The sequence below is a fragment of the Semicossyphus pulcher genome, unplaced genomic scaffold (genome assembly GCF_022749685.1).
Source record: "Semicossyphus pulcher isolate SPU_LCO1_2020_fin unplaced genomic scaffold, fSemPul1.0.p SCAF_12, whole genome shotgun sequence".
Classification (NCBI taxonomy): domain Eukaryota; kingdom Metazoa; phylum Chordata; class Actinopteri; order Labriformes; family Labridae; genus Semicossyphus; species Semicossyphus pulcher.
Genome location: NW_027211626.1, coordinates 997,731 through 1,014,346, shown reverse-complemented (window position 1 = coordinate 1,014,346; position 16,616 = coordinate 997,731). Strand labels below are relative to the sequence as shown.

The 16,616-nt window shown below is 42.9% G+C and overlaps 1 protein-coding gene across 2 annotated transcripts; it reads right to left on the bottom strand.

Moving 5' to 3' along the window:
- Positions 1-2,740: 2,740 nt before the first annotated feature.
- Positions 2,741-16,143, bottom strand: b3galnt2 (beta-1,3-N-acetylgalactosaminyltransferase 2). Of its 2 annotated transcripts, none has more exons than XM_069658859.1 (12): positions 15,936-16,143; positions 14,082-14,208; positions 13,658-13,758; positions 10,661-10,875; positions 10,098-10,193; positions 8,938-9,048; positions 8,745-8,823; positions 7,993-8,176; positions 7,533-7,658; positions 4,545-4,704; positions 4,409-4,465; positions 2,741-3,267 (listed from the first exon to the last, which is right to left on the bottom strand). In XM_069658859.1, exons 1-12 carry the CDS (start codon positions 16,042-16,044, stop codon positions 3,130-3,132), a joined length of 1,503 nt encoding a protein of 500 aa, XP_069514960.1. In that variant the 5' UTR covers positions 16,045-16,143; the 3' UTR covers positions 2,741-3,129. The 2 variants fall into 2 exon arrangements, with proteins under 2 accessions (XP_069514960.1, XP_069514961.1); XM_069658860.1 differs by having other exon boundaries at positions 10,661-10,854.
- Positions 16,144-16,616: the final 473 nt, after the last annotated feature.

The window sequence follows — 16,616 nt, the reverse complement described above, 5'->3', positions numbered from 1 at the left end:
AGGAGATTTGAATCGTAGCTCTAAAAATGATAAAGGAAGCACTAATAATTTAAACATTTTACGTCCCTGAGTGACGTTATCCCCACAGCGCTCCTCAAAGTTTAGACAAATTCAATAACTCCATCCTCTAAAGAAGCACTGGAGCAGAAATGAGGAGCTTTTTTCTGTCACAGTCACAGTGAAGCTCGGAGCCAAATCGGCGAGAAAGAGAGAGACTGATGGGGTGAAAAACGGCGTCCTTATCTACGTAGGAGAGAGGAACAGATGCGGATATGACTTTGTTATCGTGCGGCTCAGTGGAAGAGAGGAGGCGAGAGGATAACATCGGGCGGGAGAGGAGGGGGAGGACGTTTTCAGAGGAAGAGGGATGTGTGCTCCAATGTCAGGTTAATTGCAGGAACAGATTTGCTGGCAGGTCTAAGTTAAACAAACGACTTGTATTATTCTCAATTAGTGAAATATTGAGCATCATATTTCACTGTGTTCAAAAACACACAGGAGGGTAATCTAATACTCGTGACCGAGCATCAATCACACGGCTATTCTTCAATTACACAAATTACTGCGGCACATAAAAGCATATGCTCAGAATTTTTATGTGATTTCTTTAAAAGGTTCAGTCGACGAGCTCAGTGTGCTCCGTCGTATTGATTAACATGAAACCTCTGATCTATTTGGGGCGGAAACACTCCACAGGTTCCCTCTTTATCATTCCAGCGACGTCCGAGCGACTGTACCGGGAAAACAATCACCAACAGACATCAAAGTGGTTCCTTATTCCCTTTAAAGCCTCTGGAAATAGTAAAAAAAACAGGCTTAAAATAGTAAAAAATGCACATTTGATCTCAAAGATGAGTCTCATTAGGCATGCAGAAAAACCTGAGCGACATAAAAGTTCAGAACTATCAGAACGAGTTTAAAAACAGATTATTTCTGGAGACTGTGTGGGCATGGCCAAACACACTTTGACATCTTCCTGGCCCCGCCCACAACACAATCAGTGTGTTGCAGCTTTCTGTGTTTCAGTCGTCTGAACTAGAATATGAAGCATCTGAAAATCATCCATTTATCTGCCCCCATATCATAGTTAGCAGTTAGCATACTCATGCTACGTTAGCATGTTCCTATTTGCTCCAAAGCTTTGAATGCAATGCTAAATGATGTAGTGTTAGCTGGTCATATATTATTACAGAGCTAAAGTCTCCCTGCAGACGCCGACAAAAATGGATCATCAACAACCTGCAATTAAGTCCTGCAGACTAAAATAAACCACCTCAGGGAGACCTGTCAATGATGCTAACGCTAACAGCTGAATAGTAGCCATGTGACTTTTCCTATGCTTGGATGTAGATACCTTTATGCACCTTCCTGATACCGATTCTGTACTTTGGAGTATTCCTCCAATACTATTATGATAAAAAAAATATACATAATATTGGTGGAAAAACACAGATTCCTCTCTGCTCGCACCACGCGGTTGTTGTTTGTTATTGACGCACAATAATTGACCTAAAACCAGTTGAACTTTTGGAGGCTAGCTGTACCATCCCTTATATCAGAAACTTAAATGACAATATTTCAAATTTGGATTGAAACTAATTTCTAATATTTTTAGAGGCTTACTATTATCTGCATCAGACGCTAAATTACATCATATGAAGGCAAATGTAAGTTTAAATAATAAAGGTTTCCCAGAGGCTTTTAGCTGAACGGACTTCTGTCACAGCGTTAGCAAAGTCTGTCAGCTATAAAGGAGCCGGAGGGGAAGAGTAACACTCAGAAAACACCCAGAAAAAATGGCTAATTTATAAGATTATAAAGGCATACATTTGCAAGAAACAGTGACTAGTAAAGAAGTGTTAATATGAACCTTTCTGAGCTGCGACCCCCCCAAACAGTAGGCTGTGGTTCACGGCCCCCTCCCTCTAAATTCACCTGTGTCTCTTCTCTGCCCTGTTGGCTCTGCTGCTCACACAGGCGTGCATGGCACGGAGCTCGGAGCAGATTTTCTTTGTTTTCTCTGCACACAAGAAGCAGACTTCATAGAGGAGGAAGACTGAGCGACCCTCTGCTGCAGAAACACAAGTTTCTGTGCTCCCCGTTTGCCCAAGGGGTTACATGACACATGAGAGTTACCCTACGACCTCATGACGGACACTGAGAGGAAACAAACCTGCATTACAGACAAAAAAACACAAGGCTACTTTAAACACTCCTAAACAATTTTTTACTAGTCGTTTCTCACAGACATTTTTATCTCACAAATTTGCCCTTTTTTCTGCCAATTTTACGACTTTAATCTCTGAATTTTAATTTTTTTCTCTCTTCTCCTCCGGCTCCGTCGTAGTTAGCTGCCTGAGCAGAGCCAACCGCTAAAACTAATTGTTAGACTCGATGTAAAGTTGTCCGCGTGCATCATCCCCAAAAATAAACGACAATAAGTCATCAAATCTCTTTTTAGTGTTCTTTATTACCTGTGAAGGCTTTCATAAAACCAGTGTTAAACTAGTGAGTTTGTTTCACAGCATCTGTGACTGCTTCAAGTTTCAAAAATCTGTGTTGCAAATACACTCATTGAAATCAGTGTTGGCATACGTACAGCATGACGCCTGACAAATACAGTAAGGCCACATCACCATTTGCACAATGACAGCTACAGTACAAACTGTGTGAGTCTGTGAGAAAGCGTCGTCATAAATCTACAAAGAGTGAAGAGGATGAGAAGCTTCAGACAAGTCGTCCTTAAAGTCCCATCAAATATCCCTGTTTGTACCAGTGATCATATTACAGAGGACTCTCACAGCAATGATTGTGCACACAAATCCACAGTTTCATCCACATTTTGTCTGTTTCACTCCCACGTTTAAAAACTGAGTTCATGATGCTAATGCTAACAGTAAGCTAAAGCTGAATGTGAGGTTTTAACTTATCCTGAAGCAGCGAATGGTCCGTTATGTTGTTAATATAAGAACCTGAAATCAATCTCAAAGTTTAAGATTATTTTCCAACAGTTTAAAAGTTTATCGTTTAATAATAATAATAAAAGTCTGAGACCACTCATTTTGAAGGAACCAGTGTTGAGTGCATTTTACCCACAGCGCACCATGGTGAGTGTGGGGTGAGACAGATTCAGTGGCCCCAGGGACAGCCGCAGGGGTCTCCACAGGCCTGCTTCCTGTCCCACAGGTTGTGCAGCTCCTCGGCCGTGTGCTGGGGAGACGACAGCATGTCCAGGTAGCACTCCTTCTCACAGAGCCAGCCGGGGTCCTGCAGAGACACAGAGACAGGACGGAGGTGTGTTGACCTGCATGGACTGATGTGGGTCTTAGAAACACACTGGTACAGGTCGGAGATATACTTGCTTTTGAACTCTGTGTTCGCCTACACGACCATCTGCGTCATGAACGCAATTGTTCACATACTTTACTACGCGTGTTACTGGACAATACCTCTAGAGGGCGCACCAGAGAGCTCAGGCTGCATGCAACTACCGTATGTGCGGGATGTAAACTACAGACTGCAACACTCCAGGAGGTTATTGTGATGTTCACTCTGAGATCACAGCAGAAACGGCTTCTGTGTGTTCGGTGGACAGAACACACCGTCTGCTCCGTCCCCGCTCCGTCTCTCCAACATGTTCCTCTGTGCTCGGACGTAACGCTCCTGGAATCGTTTCCATGTAGTTCTGCAGGTTTCCACGTCGACTTCTGAAACAGAACTTATCTGTCTGCAGCTGTTTGACAGGCATGTTTGTCTCTGTGCAGCAGCAACGACACATCGTACAGATGTGGATCATTGTGGACTTTCTGCCATTGTTGTCCCTGCTGCTGTGTCGACCCTGTCACATCCCCTCTGCCTCTACACTGCCCCTACTGCTCATGTGCAGACTGCATCTTGTGTACGTGTAGCTTTAATTCTTGAGGACGAGCACAACCCATGTTTCAAACAAGACGCAGGGAACACGAGGCAGCCATCCTGCACACATGTAGATAAAAGCAAGTATATCTCCGGCTTTACTCGGGATTGTTAAAGGGCTATTTTTGTGTGCATGTTTATTTTTCTCTGCCGATGTTTTTCTTTTTTAATCTTTCTACTTCCCTCTTAATCTTTGTAGTTTCAATCATCTGTGCTACAATGTTTGACAATAAAGTTTGATTGATAATCCACAGTAAGCTGAATCAAACAGCTCGTCTTCACAATAAGAGCCTCAGCTAATTAATCAAACTTGAGATTTAAACAGAACAAACTCAGGCTGCTTGAATGACTAAGAGGATTATAATTTAATTCTTTGCAACATTTAATCTTAATATGTTTTAATGTTAATTGCTTTAAAGCACGTCAAACTGTCAGTCAACAAACATCAAAGAACAGCAGCCTGGTCTGCTTCCTGAATAAAGCAGTTTTTTACCTGATATTTCTGCGGTCCTACAGCTGCCATCCAGATCCCCATGCTCACATCTTCTCCCTGCAACAACACACACTGACATTATAATCATAACTCTCTGCCTCTATAATCTCACAGTCACGTCTCTCAGGTACTCTACCTGGTAGGCCTTCAGTTTATCCGCATTGCTGGCGAGCCACTGGACCAGGTCCCGAGAGACCACGTAGCCCGAGCCGCAGGCAAACGCCGGGTAGGCCGGACTGGCGTACTCCAGCTCCTGCCACTTCCCGATGCGATCCACTGCCCAGCTCTGCCTGAAACTGGGTCACATACATCATCATCGCATCCTGTTCCCCTCTCACCTGAGCCATCAGCCTCTGACAGAACTTTCCTGTTTCTTTGATCTAAAGTTCAGCTGACAGAAGACTGAAGTTATTCTGCAAACACAGGAGACGTTTAACCCTCCAGGTCCTGAAGCAACCCGGAGCACCCGTCATTTCTGAATCCTTCCCCGCGTTCAAAACAAGGGAAGTAAAGTCCTGGTCCTAAACATGCATGAAATGGCTCCGTCTGCTTAGAGCTTCTCCTTCTTTATTCTCCTATGGAAGCTGTAACATTGTGTTTTGAAAGAAATCCTGACCCTAAGCAAGAACGCCATGCTCAAAATCACTTCACATAAGCCCCCTTCACACATTCACTGCACTCCTATAAAATGTCCCCACATTGTCCGGGTGGGCCGCATGTGTGAACGCAAACAGCCGAATGTTTCACCCCGACTTTATGCAGACTCTTTCCTGCAGCCTCCTGAAAAATCTCTGCAAGAAGTCGGGGTGAGCCGAGGTGTGAACGCAGCAGGTAATACTCAGGAACATTCACCGTGAGCGAGTGGGCAGGGCGATGACGCTTAGATCATGTGACCGGTGTGAAAACTGAAGAGCGACACGTAACAGGATGATTAAGAAGAAGAACGGATCGTTTACAAGACGACAAACTGGAGAGAGGAAGGAAGAGAGTCGGGAGCTTCAGGCTGTGAGGGCCGACGCTGAGGGGCGTACGCAGCATGCTTTTTACGACAGTGAACGCCCCTCCGTGAGGGACGTGTGTGAAACGGCATCTCTGGAAAATGTCAGGGGCAGGCTGTCTTTAAATTTTCTGGAAATTGGAGTGCATGTGTAAAAGGAGCTGCAATCGCCGTTAGCACAACCAATTATCAGTGCAGCAGTGCCGGAGACTGGCGCTGTTTTCCAGGAGCAGTGTGAACAAGTCAGTGGGAGGACCGCCGGCCTGTGGCGACTCTTCCAAATATAAATGTGTCGTTTTTTTTCTCATGTTTTTTTTTCTCATGTAAGTTGCCAAAGATTCGATCTGTCGTCACTTTATTGTGTTTTTATAACTTTGTAGGATGGAGTTTTGGACATTTCTCTTTTATTTTGAAAGTCCAGCGTTCCCTGTGAAGGATCTGTTTTGTTGTCAGACTCGGGAAGCAAAAACAAAGAAAAGAGCTGAATCACATTTGAAAACTGAAAATTGCATATTTATATTTATTCATTTGAAATGTTTGGTTTTAAGGAAAAAACTGGGGTTTTGTGCTGTTTTTTATTTTGTCGGCTGTTTTTTCGAGTTAAAAAGCTCCAAATGTCTCATATTTAACACCAAATAAAAGCTAAAGTTGTTTTTCTAAATGAAAATAACCTTAATATTTAATTTATTTGAGTTTTTTGTTTGGATTGAGTCAGAAATGCTAATTTCAGTGACGGTCTCTCAGTGAACAGCAGCAACATTCAATCATTAGGGCCTTTTTATTGAAGCTGGGAAAAGAAGCCACTTTTCAGAACATTAGTCATCTTGAGCACAAATTATTAGCATAAATATAATACACTAATAAAAGTGTTCAAATCTGAACTTCACAAGCAGCAGCCTGTTTGTTAGTCCTTCTGCTGTCAACAAAACTAAACTCTGAATAGTGATGGAAAATAAAAAGTTAACAAATTAAAAATGTTGAATTTGAATTTAAATATTAAATGGGACATAATGTGGAATATTTAGACTTTATGAAATACAGACGCTAAAAATGGAGTCTGAAAATGTCCAATGTTTTCCAATGTTAAAGTTATTTAAAGATATAATCTAAGATTTTCATGTAAATAAATGTCTGTTAGTCTCTATCACCGAATGAGGTAACACAACAGTGACTGAGCCTACGGCCCACTGATGAAAGCCTTTGCATCTGCAGTATATAGTATTATTATGGGCTGGGTGTCTGTGGCGACGCCCAGTTAGTGACGCGTTTTCCATCAGCCAGCAGTGGTTGGTCTGCCAGAGAGGGTAGGCGGAGCTAAGCGGCTGCTTTTCCGCTCTCTGCAAGTGTTGCGAGTAAACAGTAATCTACTATGGCTGAACAAACAAAGAAAAGATGGATGACTACAGATACAACTTCAACAAGAAGTGAAAATCCAAAGAAGAAGAAACAAACTCGACGCTCAGATGAAGCAAACAGTCTGAAAAGGAAAGCGACCGTCAGCCAGGAAAATCAAGAGTTACAACCGGAGCCGACCGTGGACGTCACACATGCAGCACTGTCTGGATATCTGTGAAGTGTGCTCCTGTAGTTACCGTTTATCGCCACAGGTGTCGCCAAAGAGAACGAAACTGAGATCATCGAGATTCTAACTTTAAGAGATAAAGGGATCATCAAGAAGACTGACACATCTCACCACTCCTCTAACATTTAAACAGACGAGATGCTTCAACAGTCACATGTAGTAGGGCCAGATTTTGAAAACAGAGCCGGCTAACTTTTCTTTTGCTAAGCTAAGCTGCTGCTAGCTTTAGCCTCACATTGAACCGTGTTTAAAGTGGTGTCTTTCTTCTCCTCCAACTCTCAGTGAGACAGAAAATGACTGTTTGTTAAACTATTCCTGTAATGGGGAAAGTTTGTAGCAGCTCTCAGCCGTCCACAAACAGAAGGAGGATTCTTTGTGAGGAGCTCTCCTGCAGTGAAGGTGGAGAATCATCCACTTAAATGTTTGTGTTTGGGTTTTTTTGTACAGCGACCTTGAGTGTCCTGAAAGGCGCTTATAAATAAAATGTATTAAATTCACCAGAAAAACACACATTTTCAACAGACAGGACACCAAATTGTACTCACTTCCCCCACCAGAAATTTCTGCGCCTGAGACCCTTGTGGTCAATCTTCATTAATACAGAGTCCACGTCGATGTAACAATCATCGTCCGTCTTCAGCAGCAGATTAAAGTCAGCGTTTCCCACAGACCTGCGAGAGAGGGAATTTGCAAACCTAATTAAAGCCCACCTTCTGATTTTGCTAATATCCCCGAGTGGATTTACTTCAAATACCGCTGAGACAGGAGGGCACGAGGGCCGACAAATAAGAGATATTCTTGCAGAGTTAAAGCCTCAGACGAGTTTGTGTGTTTTACTACCTGATGACGCACAACTCTACTTTTCCTCTTACGAGTGATTGCAATTCTAACTCTAACAGTGAGACATTTTGAGGCAACGACACACTTTCATTTCAGGCTGCTGATTTCCTCGGAGGACCGAGGCAATTTGGAGACGGAGAGTGGAGTCATTAGCACTTGGCATACCATTTATAGAACTGAAGCAGTTTGGAAGGCACGTTCCTGTAGGTGTCTACCACGTCGACAAACACCATGTCGCCGTGCCTGAGGCTCTCCTCCTGCAGGGCGGCGTCCTCCTGCTTCAGCCTGGAGGCGTGCTGCTCCATCCTGCCCGGGCGGCCTCGCAGGAGGCCCGACAAGCCGTCTCCGTCTGACACACAGGTGGTGGGTAAAAAGAGGCACATGATGGGGGTAATGGGTGGAAAAAAGGAGAAAAACGGGATCAATTGGGGAAACTGTGAAAGTGTTTTTGCACAAAATGAGATTTTAAGAAGTCACATTAACTTTTTATTCTCCCAAGGTCTGAATAAATTAAGGTACGTTTCAGGGTAATAACTTAAATCCCCGTCTGGCACAACAACATGATAAACCTGTAACGTTTACAGAATGGATCATTAGTTCTGCTTTCACAGATATTGGATGGTGAATTTAATTTTGTTTTCCCCAAAATGGCATCAAATCTATTCCCAGATAAACTCAAATGCAAACACAAGCAGCAGGTACGATCAATAATGTAACACCACGGGGAGCACAGCGGAGAGAGAAATGATATTTCCATTTGGCACATATGCACGCACCCTGCGGCGGAAAAGAAGCTAATCTCATAACCTGCCAGAGAGAGGCAGAGCGTGTTTTTATTTTAACATGGAGGCTTTAAACAGGTGGTTCATCGAGCGAGGCTGTTTTCATACAAAGCAGAGACTCTTTCCTGGACCGACCGTAGATCGTAAAGGTGAAGCCTCCAGCCAAACCAGGAAATCCAAGCGCGCTTCTATGAGGCAATATCCCCTCTGCGATCTGTAACCCAAGGAAACACCACAGATTTTAACCTCGTGAACTTTTCCTTCACTTTCAAACATCAGAGAGAATTTTCTTTGAACATCTATTTTTTGACACCGCAGCAGCACGTACAGAGGAGATCTTCAGGACTCCTCCTCCATCGTTGAGCTGCACAGAGGAGGAGTTCACTGTGCTCAGTCCCGCAGAGTCCAGATTCTCCCAAACCAGCGTCCCTTCAAAACCCTGCATGATAAAAACAGAAACTTCACTCTGTGCACACGAGCACGGTTTACCTTCTCAAACACTGTATGCACGGCTGCAGGTACCGATGAGGACGCTAACGTCTTTGGTACCGTTTCTTCAGATTAGCTGGTTTTAGCAAACTTGGGGTAGATTCATCTACATTCTTATAGTATGTGTTTGATGCTTCCTGTGAAGCTAACAGCTTCTAACAATAGTTTAATCATAAAACAGCTGTTTTACTTACAGGAAGAAACTTCCAACAGCTCAGGAAAAACTGAAATATTGAAAACAGACCTTTTCTCTCGGAGGGGTTGCTTTTTGTTTTGTTTTTTTGTTCGGGAGATTTTGACTCATGACGTCAGTATTTCTAACATCTTGGTTTGAGTATCACTGTGACCAAAATAAAACCTATATATGCACTCAAAGTATGCCAGAATGATGGCCACTAACCCAGCAGTGCATACCATCCAGGCTTGGGGAGTAACAGAATACAAGTACTGGTGTTACTTAATTAGGATACAAAAAAAGGCAACTGTATTCTGTTAAGAGGTCATTAGATCACAGATACATTTAGTAAAAATGGGGAATACAATTTTAAAATACATTTTAAAATGAAGACGATATAACACCAAAGATGCTCTAAAACATCTGCTCATTTCTAAACCGTCCGTCTGACCGTCTCTGATAACACCATGCACCTGCTTTCTTTAACAGTCGTATGTATCACTCAAAGACATTTTTGCCCTGGAAAATGTAAACAAAGGCAGCGCGCAGTAAACCACGTCCTGTGACACCTGTATCAAATACATTTTTAAAGTAACCCTCCCTACACTCGACCCATCATGCATTGTGATGAAAAACAAAAAAACAGCAACGATGTAATTTACTGCGCAGAGAAAGTGAGACAACATCCAAACGTGTGTTTTCAGTTTGAATGAATTTACGTCAGAGTCCTTCATATAGAAATCCCTCTGAAGAGAGGAGGGAGCAATGCACTGACTGACTGAATGATCCCCCCCCCCCCCCCCCCCCCCCCAAAAAAAACTGACCTTAGGCAGGATGAACTGCTCCACTGGTTTGTACCACACGCCGTTCACCAGGGTGCCTGTGCTGATGGCACTGAAGCGAGCGGTGACCACAGCCTCCTGCAAAAAAAGTTTCATCCTTCAGAAATTCATGAATAAACTCACAAAACTCCTTTTTTTCATTTAATATTCAAAAACACTAAATACTACACTAGTTACAGGAAGTGCTGGTGGTGAACAAGTCGCTCTAAAAGCTCCTGTCTGAGGAACATTGAGAATGCTGGTCAGTATTATTGTTTGTTTCGTCTTCCACAGTTTTCTGGATGTTTTAAGCCTCAGTATAATGTTAATATGTTATTCAAGCACACATGTGATTGATGGAGGAATTATAAATCCAGATGAGCGACTGAATGACCAGCCAAAAGAAGCAACTCCTACTGCTAAGTGATCCGACTTCCCATCTCCAGTTTTCCGTGAAACAGCTCCAGCACCGAGTCCTGCAGCGGCCCTCAGGCTGTGTATGAACCCGGCTGCACAGAAAAGCAGCATACGGGACACATTATGTTCAGAGATCAGGGCTCTGTTACCTCCTGGTCCAGCTGGAGAAGCTTCACCGTGACGTTGCTCTGGAGCTCGGGCCGTGTCCCGCTGGGAAACACCCCCAGCCGGGTGATCACCACCGGGTGGAGGACCTTGAAATCCAGGGCGATGGTGGACACGTCGGAGGGGGCGAGCACAGAGGGGTCGGACACCGTCACGATCTCTATCTCTGCATCCTGGCCTGCCACAGGGACAAAGATTCCTGCATAAGCAAACACAAAATTTATTACAATCCCGACGTGCTGACCGCCCGTTTTCAGCGCTGAGGAGCGGGTGAGTCAGAGCGAGAGAAGAAGGCAGACTGTGCTAAAGCTCCACCATCAGCACTTTGACGAGCAGCTTCTTTAGACCGCTGTCTTCAAAGCCAGCTTCTGCTCGTCAGTGTGCTTTCTTAATTACAAAGGAGCAGTTTATTACCCCGGAGATCAATGAAAAGATCAAGGCTGTTAAAGGGAAGCAGCTTTTTACTTTCTATGCGTTCCACACAAGTTCTGCAGCTCTCTCCGAAATAAAGACAATTAGAGGCGAGGAATCAGAAACACCAAAAGTCTTCGCGCTGCCCGAGGAGAAGTGAGCTGCAGGATTTCACCAGTTTAAGAAGATAGAATTTATGTTCCTGTGCTCTCTGAAAAATAAATAAATGATAAGTTTGTTCTCATGTGTCAAAGTTACCATCAGCAGCGAGTCTCTGGCAGGGGACAGTTCACAGAAGTTGTCATGAATCATAAATAACTAATAGTCAGTTTAGTTTTGTTCGCTAGTTATTGGGGATCTTTATGTTATGTTATTGTTAGACTGTTAGGCTGCAGCCTAACAATAAATTATGCAACATACAAAGTCTGGTCACAGCTAGGAGCTCCATGTGACGATTATTTAGAGATTATAAGATTATGTTCTTGATCAACAGATGATCATTTGGTCCATAAAATGAGAGAAAATACAAAAACAAGTCCGTCACATTTTCCTAGAGCTCGAGACGACGTCTTCAAAGTGAGATGTAGCGATTCGAGCCTCACCAAAATAGTGTTGCACACATTTGCCGCTGCGTGCCTATCACAGGTATATCTGTGCTGCTGTGGATGTTTTCCAGTATGTGCTGATATGAAACTTATTTTACAGATTGTGCAGAAAACAATGTTTGAGGTGATTTAGAAAGGGTGTCATCATGTAGTTTGTCCAGCAGAGGGCGCTCTGACTCCATAGTTTACAAACCTCTCAGCACTGTCTGCGGCACACGAAGCAGAGACACATGCTGGTCAAACTACATTTATGTATATTAATACTAAATATTCTTTGATCATGTCGTTTGTTTCCTGAACTTCCCCCCCGGGGATCAACACAGGATGATCTTATCTTAATACCTTTGCAGAGTCACAGTAATGTAGATTTCAGCTCAAGAATATCCTACGAGTGCTTGTGTACATGCTTATTAGGAAACGCGACACAAGCCTTACCCTGGTTTGGATCTTATCAGGCATACAATGTTTACATGGAGCCTCAGGAACCCGGGGAATGCGTTAACCTGGATGGGTTATATATCCAGGTTTCTTAGAACCAGGATCAAATGTTTGTTAGGGTTAGTCGACTAGTCATCGTTCTTCATTCATAAATATGTCTTTGAATAAACTTTGCTGCTGATTTGGCTCCGACTGATACGAAGGGTCCGTCTCAGGAGAAGTTTTTGTCCGTTTAAAACCAACGACAGACAAAGTGCTGACAGAGAAAATACATCAGATCAAGAACACAACTCCATCGTGTCTTCTCTTTAAATGGTCGCTCATCACCGACGTGCTCCTGTGATAAACAAGGCACCGACATTTTGCTGTTTTCTTTACCTGTGGCTCCTCGGTCACTGCTCACCTGTCAGCAATTCATGTCCAGAAAACGATGGTGTGTCCGCACACAGCATGAAGAACATGCGATGATGTAAACAACTAATTATTGACGATTAAATTGATTGGCAACTAATTTTGACATCGATTTTTGTCAACAATGTCGACTAATCGTTGCACTCCTAACATCAGCAAGCAGTGGATGTTTCTGTGTCTGCTTTAAAATCACGTTTTGGTTTGGCTCAATTTGTTATTTTAAAAATCAGCTGATATTCACGTTTGAGAAACAGGATCCAGTGAACTCTTGTTGTGACTTCCACAGTTATCACTCGTCTACATTTTGAGGTTTTCTCGCCAACAGCTGAAACAGAATCACGAAAGCAAACTCTGATTCCCTGATAATTAGTATTCACCTTCTTCAATCCCAAAGAAACATCCCTGTGATAAAGCAGCGCACAAACACATTTCAACTAACATTAATTGTCCTTTGAACGTGTGCTCTGACCTGAATCCTGAGTCAGGTACCCAACTGTGTTTAAAGCAGCTTTTGTCTGTTCCTCTTCCAATCACACCGAGCATGTCTCACCACAGCCGCCCGCCTGCCTGCCCGCAATTCTGAAGCAAATCACGTCAACACTTCAACCATTAACGCGGCCGAGAGCAGAGAAAGGGCCGGAAAAATAAAACATCACCATGACCCTAAAGGCCGTCGTCTGAAAAGTCTATTCCGATGAGCGGTAATTATGTTTTCATGGAAGCAGAAAACACCGAAGCTTCTGGGAAAAGTAGTGAAACGGCTGAATTTGACTGAGTCTGTGAAAGTGAGAGACATAACAATTACTGCGGACGTTCAATCTGACAGTGAGCCTGCTCAATTATTTCCCATAAAGTGCGTCAGAGCTTCGTATAGCTTTACTTTTCAAGTGTTAGTACACACGGGGAGAGATTTCTGCTCCGGCCTTGGAGAGGAAAAGAGCGACGTCCTTGAAGAGTGGGTGAACACGAATAAAGGTGCTTTACTTCTTCTCTGAACATGCATTCTTCTCTTTCTTTCAGCTCTGTTATTCAGCCTCGGCTAGCAACAGACTGCACACACAGGATTTTTTTATATTACAGCTGCAGATGTCCAATCATCAACGCTGATTATTTTACCTGGCTCTGTGAAGTTCAGGAGCGAGCAGGAGTACGGATCCTCTCTGTCCTCCTCTGGAATTGCACAGCCATGTTCTCCCACGATAAACTTCACCCCCACTCTGAAAAGAAAATAAACCACAACACAATGGCATTCATCTTTTTTTGTGTGTGCAATAATAGCCCGCAAGATTTCATCGTCACACCTTATCTGTGCTTGGATCGCTGAATGGGAAAGAAGCGTGCAAAAAAGAAGACTGAAAGCAAAAGGAACAATATTGGCCGGCGGTCAGGTAAAGATAAAAAGTGTTGATGGGAAGTCGGTTATTTGCTGGCAGCTGCAGGCTTTATTGCCACAGAATCTAACCAAGGAAAGAAACCAAAACAAAGAAATAAAGAAACAGATCGAATTATAGGCGGAGAGTTGGAGCTGCATCCTACAGACCTGTGCTGGAAGTGGGGGTGATCTCGCAGGTAGCCCAGCCAGGTTTCTCTTATCGCTTGTCGCAGTTCATGATGGTGTCTCGCTGACAGCACTCCCACCAAAACTTCATAGAAAGGTAAGGCTTCATCTGAAAGAGCAACGCTGACATTATCAAAAATATCTAAAACAACAGGGCGTCATTTCCTACCCAGATATGAGGCGTTTAAGGACATTATGGAGGTCAAATGTGACCTTAAATGATAAGAAATCAAAAGGCAACAAGCAGAGGTAAAAACCTCTTTAGATGGACGGATCATGGGTTGAATCGACAGACGCTCAATGATACGATATCATCCCGATACTTTCGTTACCATACAATACTATTACGATGTTAAACATTTCACAATGTGATGAGCGTTAATAAAATATATTATGTTTTATTCCATTTTTAAAATGTTAATTATGTCTTCAAAGGACGTCACTTTCCTCATCTTTCTTTAATGAATATTTATTGCAATAAAATGGGATTTCTAGACAAACAGAGACTAAATCTTTCATAAAAACTTCAATAAATGGTGAATGCAACAGTCAACATGGTCCAAACCAACTACCATTACCGTATTATTAGGTATTCTGCACAATTCAACTTGTGCAAAAAAATTGTGCAACTGGATGATTTTAAGCTGAATGTTATTTCATAAAAAAGCTTCATTCTTATGTGAAATATTACTGTAACAATTTAAATCATATATAATAATCACAGGCCCTTTCACGCCCTCAAACTGGCCCTTTGATCATTTTGCACAGAAACACTTCCTTCGTATAAGCTTTAACTTAACAGGCTGGTCAAGCAGTGGGAGTTAAGAAAGGTCAAAATAAAATAAAGATAAAAGATAAAAAATATCTTAAATATAAAATTTCAGGTGTTTAAGGAAATCTGAACAGACATGGGAAGCAAAATGTCCAACCCCTTGGCACTTCAATTTTTTCAAATTAAGTCCCTTTAAGAGAGTAATTAAATAAAACAATAGATCCCTGCATCAGTGTTTCGATACAATATCTGCAGAAATCGCTCACTATGATTTATGCTTCACATGCCTGATCCTGACACCAGCTTCCTCTGAGATGTAGCTTGCATTGACTTACCATCATGCACAATGACCTCCTGAAAATGAACGCCTTCATGCATCAAAATGTGGTTAAACTATCTCTAAAGCAGGTTCACCCTCCAGTCCATCCCCTGATAATAAATGGTAATCCGTTTGAAAGCACCTCAGAGCTCCATAGTTGTAACTACAGCTGCAAAAGACGATTATGTAAGTAATCGATGAATCTGCTGCTTATTTTTTATAATAATTGACTGAAATTGAGAAATTTGTAGGAAATCCTGTCGTCAAAGGTCTTCAAATCGCCTTTTTGTCAAAGTAACTGTTTAAAACCAGAGTTTTATGTACAAAAAGACCAAAAAGCAACAAATTCTCTCATTTAAGAGGGTGAAACCAGAAATGTTTTTTTCTTGAAAGTCATCAAAACGAGTAATCGATTATCAAAATCTTTTGCGATTAATTTTCTTTCAATCGATTAATCGTTGCAGCTCTGGTTGTAACAAGGCAGATATGCTCAGCTCGCTCCAGACGTCAGACTATCCAAGCAACGCCCAGCACTACTGTTACATTCACATTATTTCCCACTAAAACACATACACATATATCCACACACTCCATGAAAGCGTAAACTACCTGTTCACACACAAACTAACAACCACAACAGACACACCGGGGCGGTAAGAGCAAAGTTAGCCCGCCGCTCGGATGTAGAATAAAAAAGTTCCGAGGCTTCGTGGAGGTGAAGCCCGGGGTTGTGGCTAAAAAGTACCCGAGAGAGTGTTGTTGTCCAGCGGAGCGGAGGAGGGTCGTTGAGCCAACCACAAGTGCACCAGGACGGCGACAGCACAGGGCAGCAGAATGAGCGCTAGCCTCCGCATGGACGGAGCCCTTCACTCAGCCGGAGCAGCTTCAGCTTCAGCGGCGCGGAGCCTCTTCCTCAGCCGCCAACACTGCACGGTGTGAACCGCTCCGTGTGCGCGCTTCATCTCAGCTCCGCAGCTCTCCGCCGAGCACTCACCACCGCCTTATGTCTGCCTCCGCTGCTCGGAGAGACGGACCAATGGGAGGCGAGGAGCCCTGCCGCGGTGCACACTGGGAGATGAAGTTCGGTGCTCTCTAGCCAATCACAACAGTATTTCACGATAATAGGTACTTTAGATTATAAACACAAGAATTGTAATGAGACAAATGACCTTTAATGCAATATTATTAGTATTTGTTTTATTTTAAATTGTATATATATAAGTTATAATAGTAGTAGAAGTAGAAGGTGTAGTAGTAGTAGTAGTTTAGTTGTTGTAGTAAGAATGATATAGTAACAGTAATAGTAGTACTTGTAGTAGTAAGGTTAGTAAAAGAAGTAGCTGCAGCAATAGTATTGTAGTAGTAGTAATAGTAGTTGTTGTGGTGGTAGTAGTAGTGATGGTAGCAATAGTAGCAGAAGTAGTGG

Excerpts from the sequence above, each read along its gene's own strand:
- b3galnt2 (XM_069658859.1), bottom strand. The coding sequence starts at position 16,044 with ATGCGGAGGCTAGCGCTCATTCTGCTGCCCTGTGCTGTCGCCGTCCTG. Across the intron at positions 10,194-10,660 it reads TTCTCCAGCTGGACCAGGAG|GAGGCTGTGGTCACCGCTCG; the intron begins GTAACAGAGCCC and ends CTTTTTTTGCAG. Across the intron at positions 3,268-4,408 it reads TAGGACCGCAGAAATATCAG|GACCCCGGCTGGCTCTGTGA; the intron begins GTAAAAAACTGC and ends GTGTCTCTGCAG.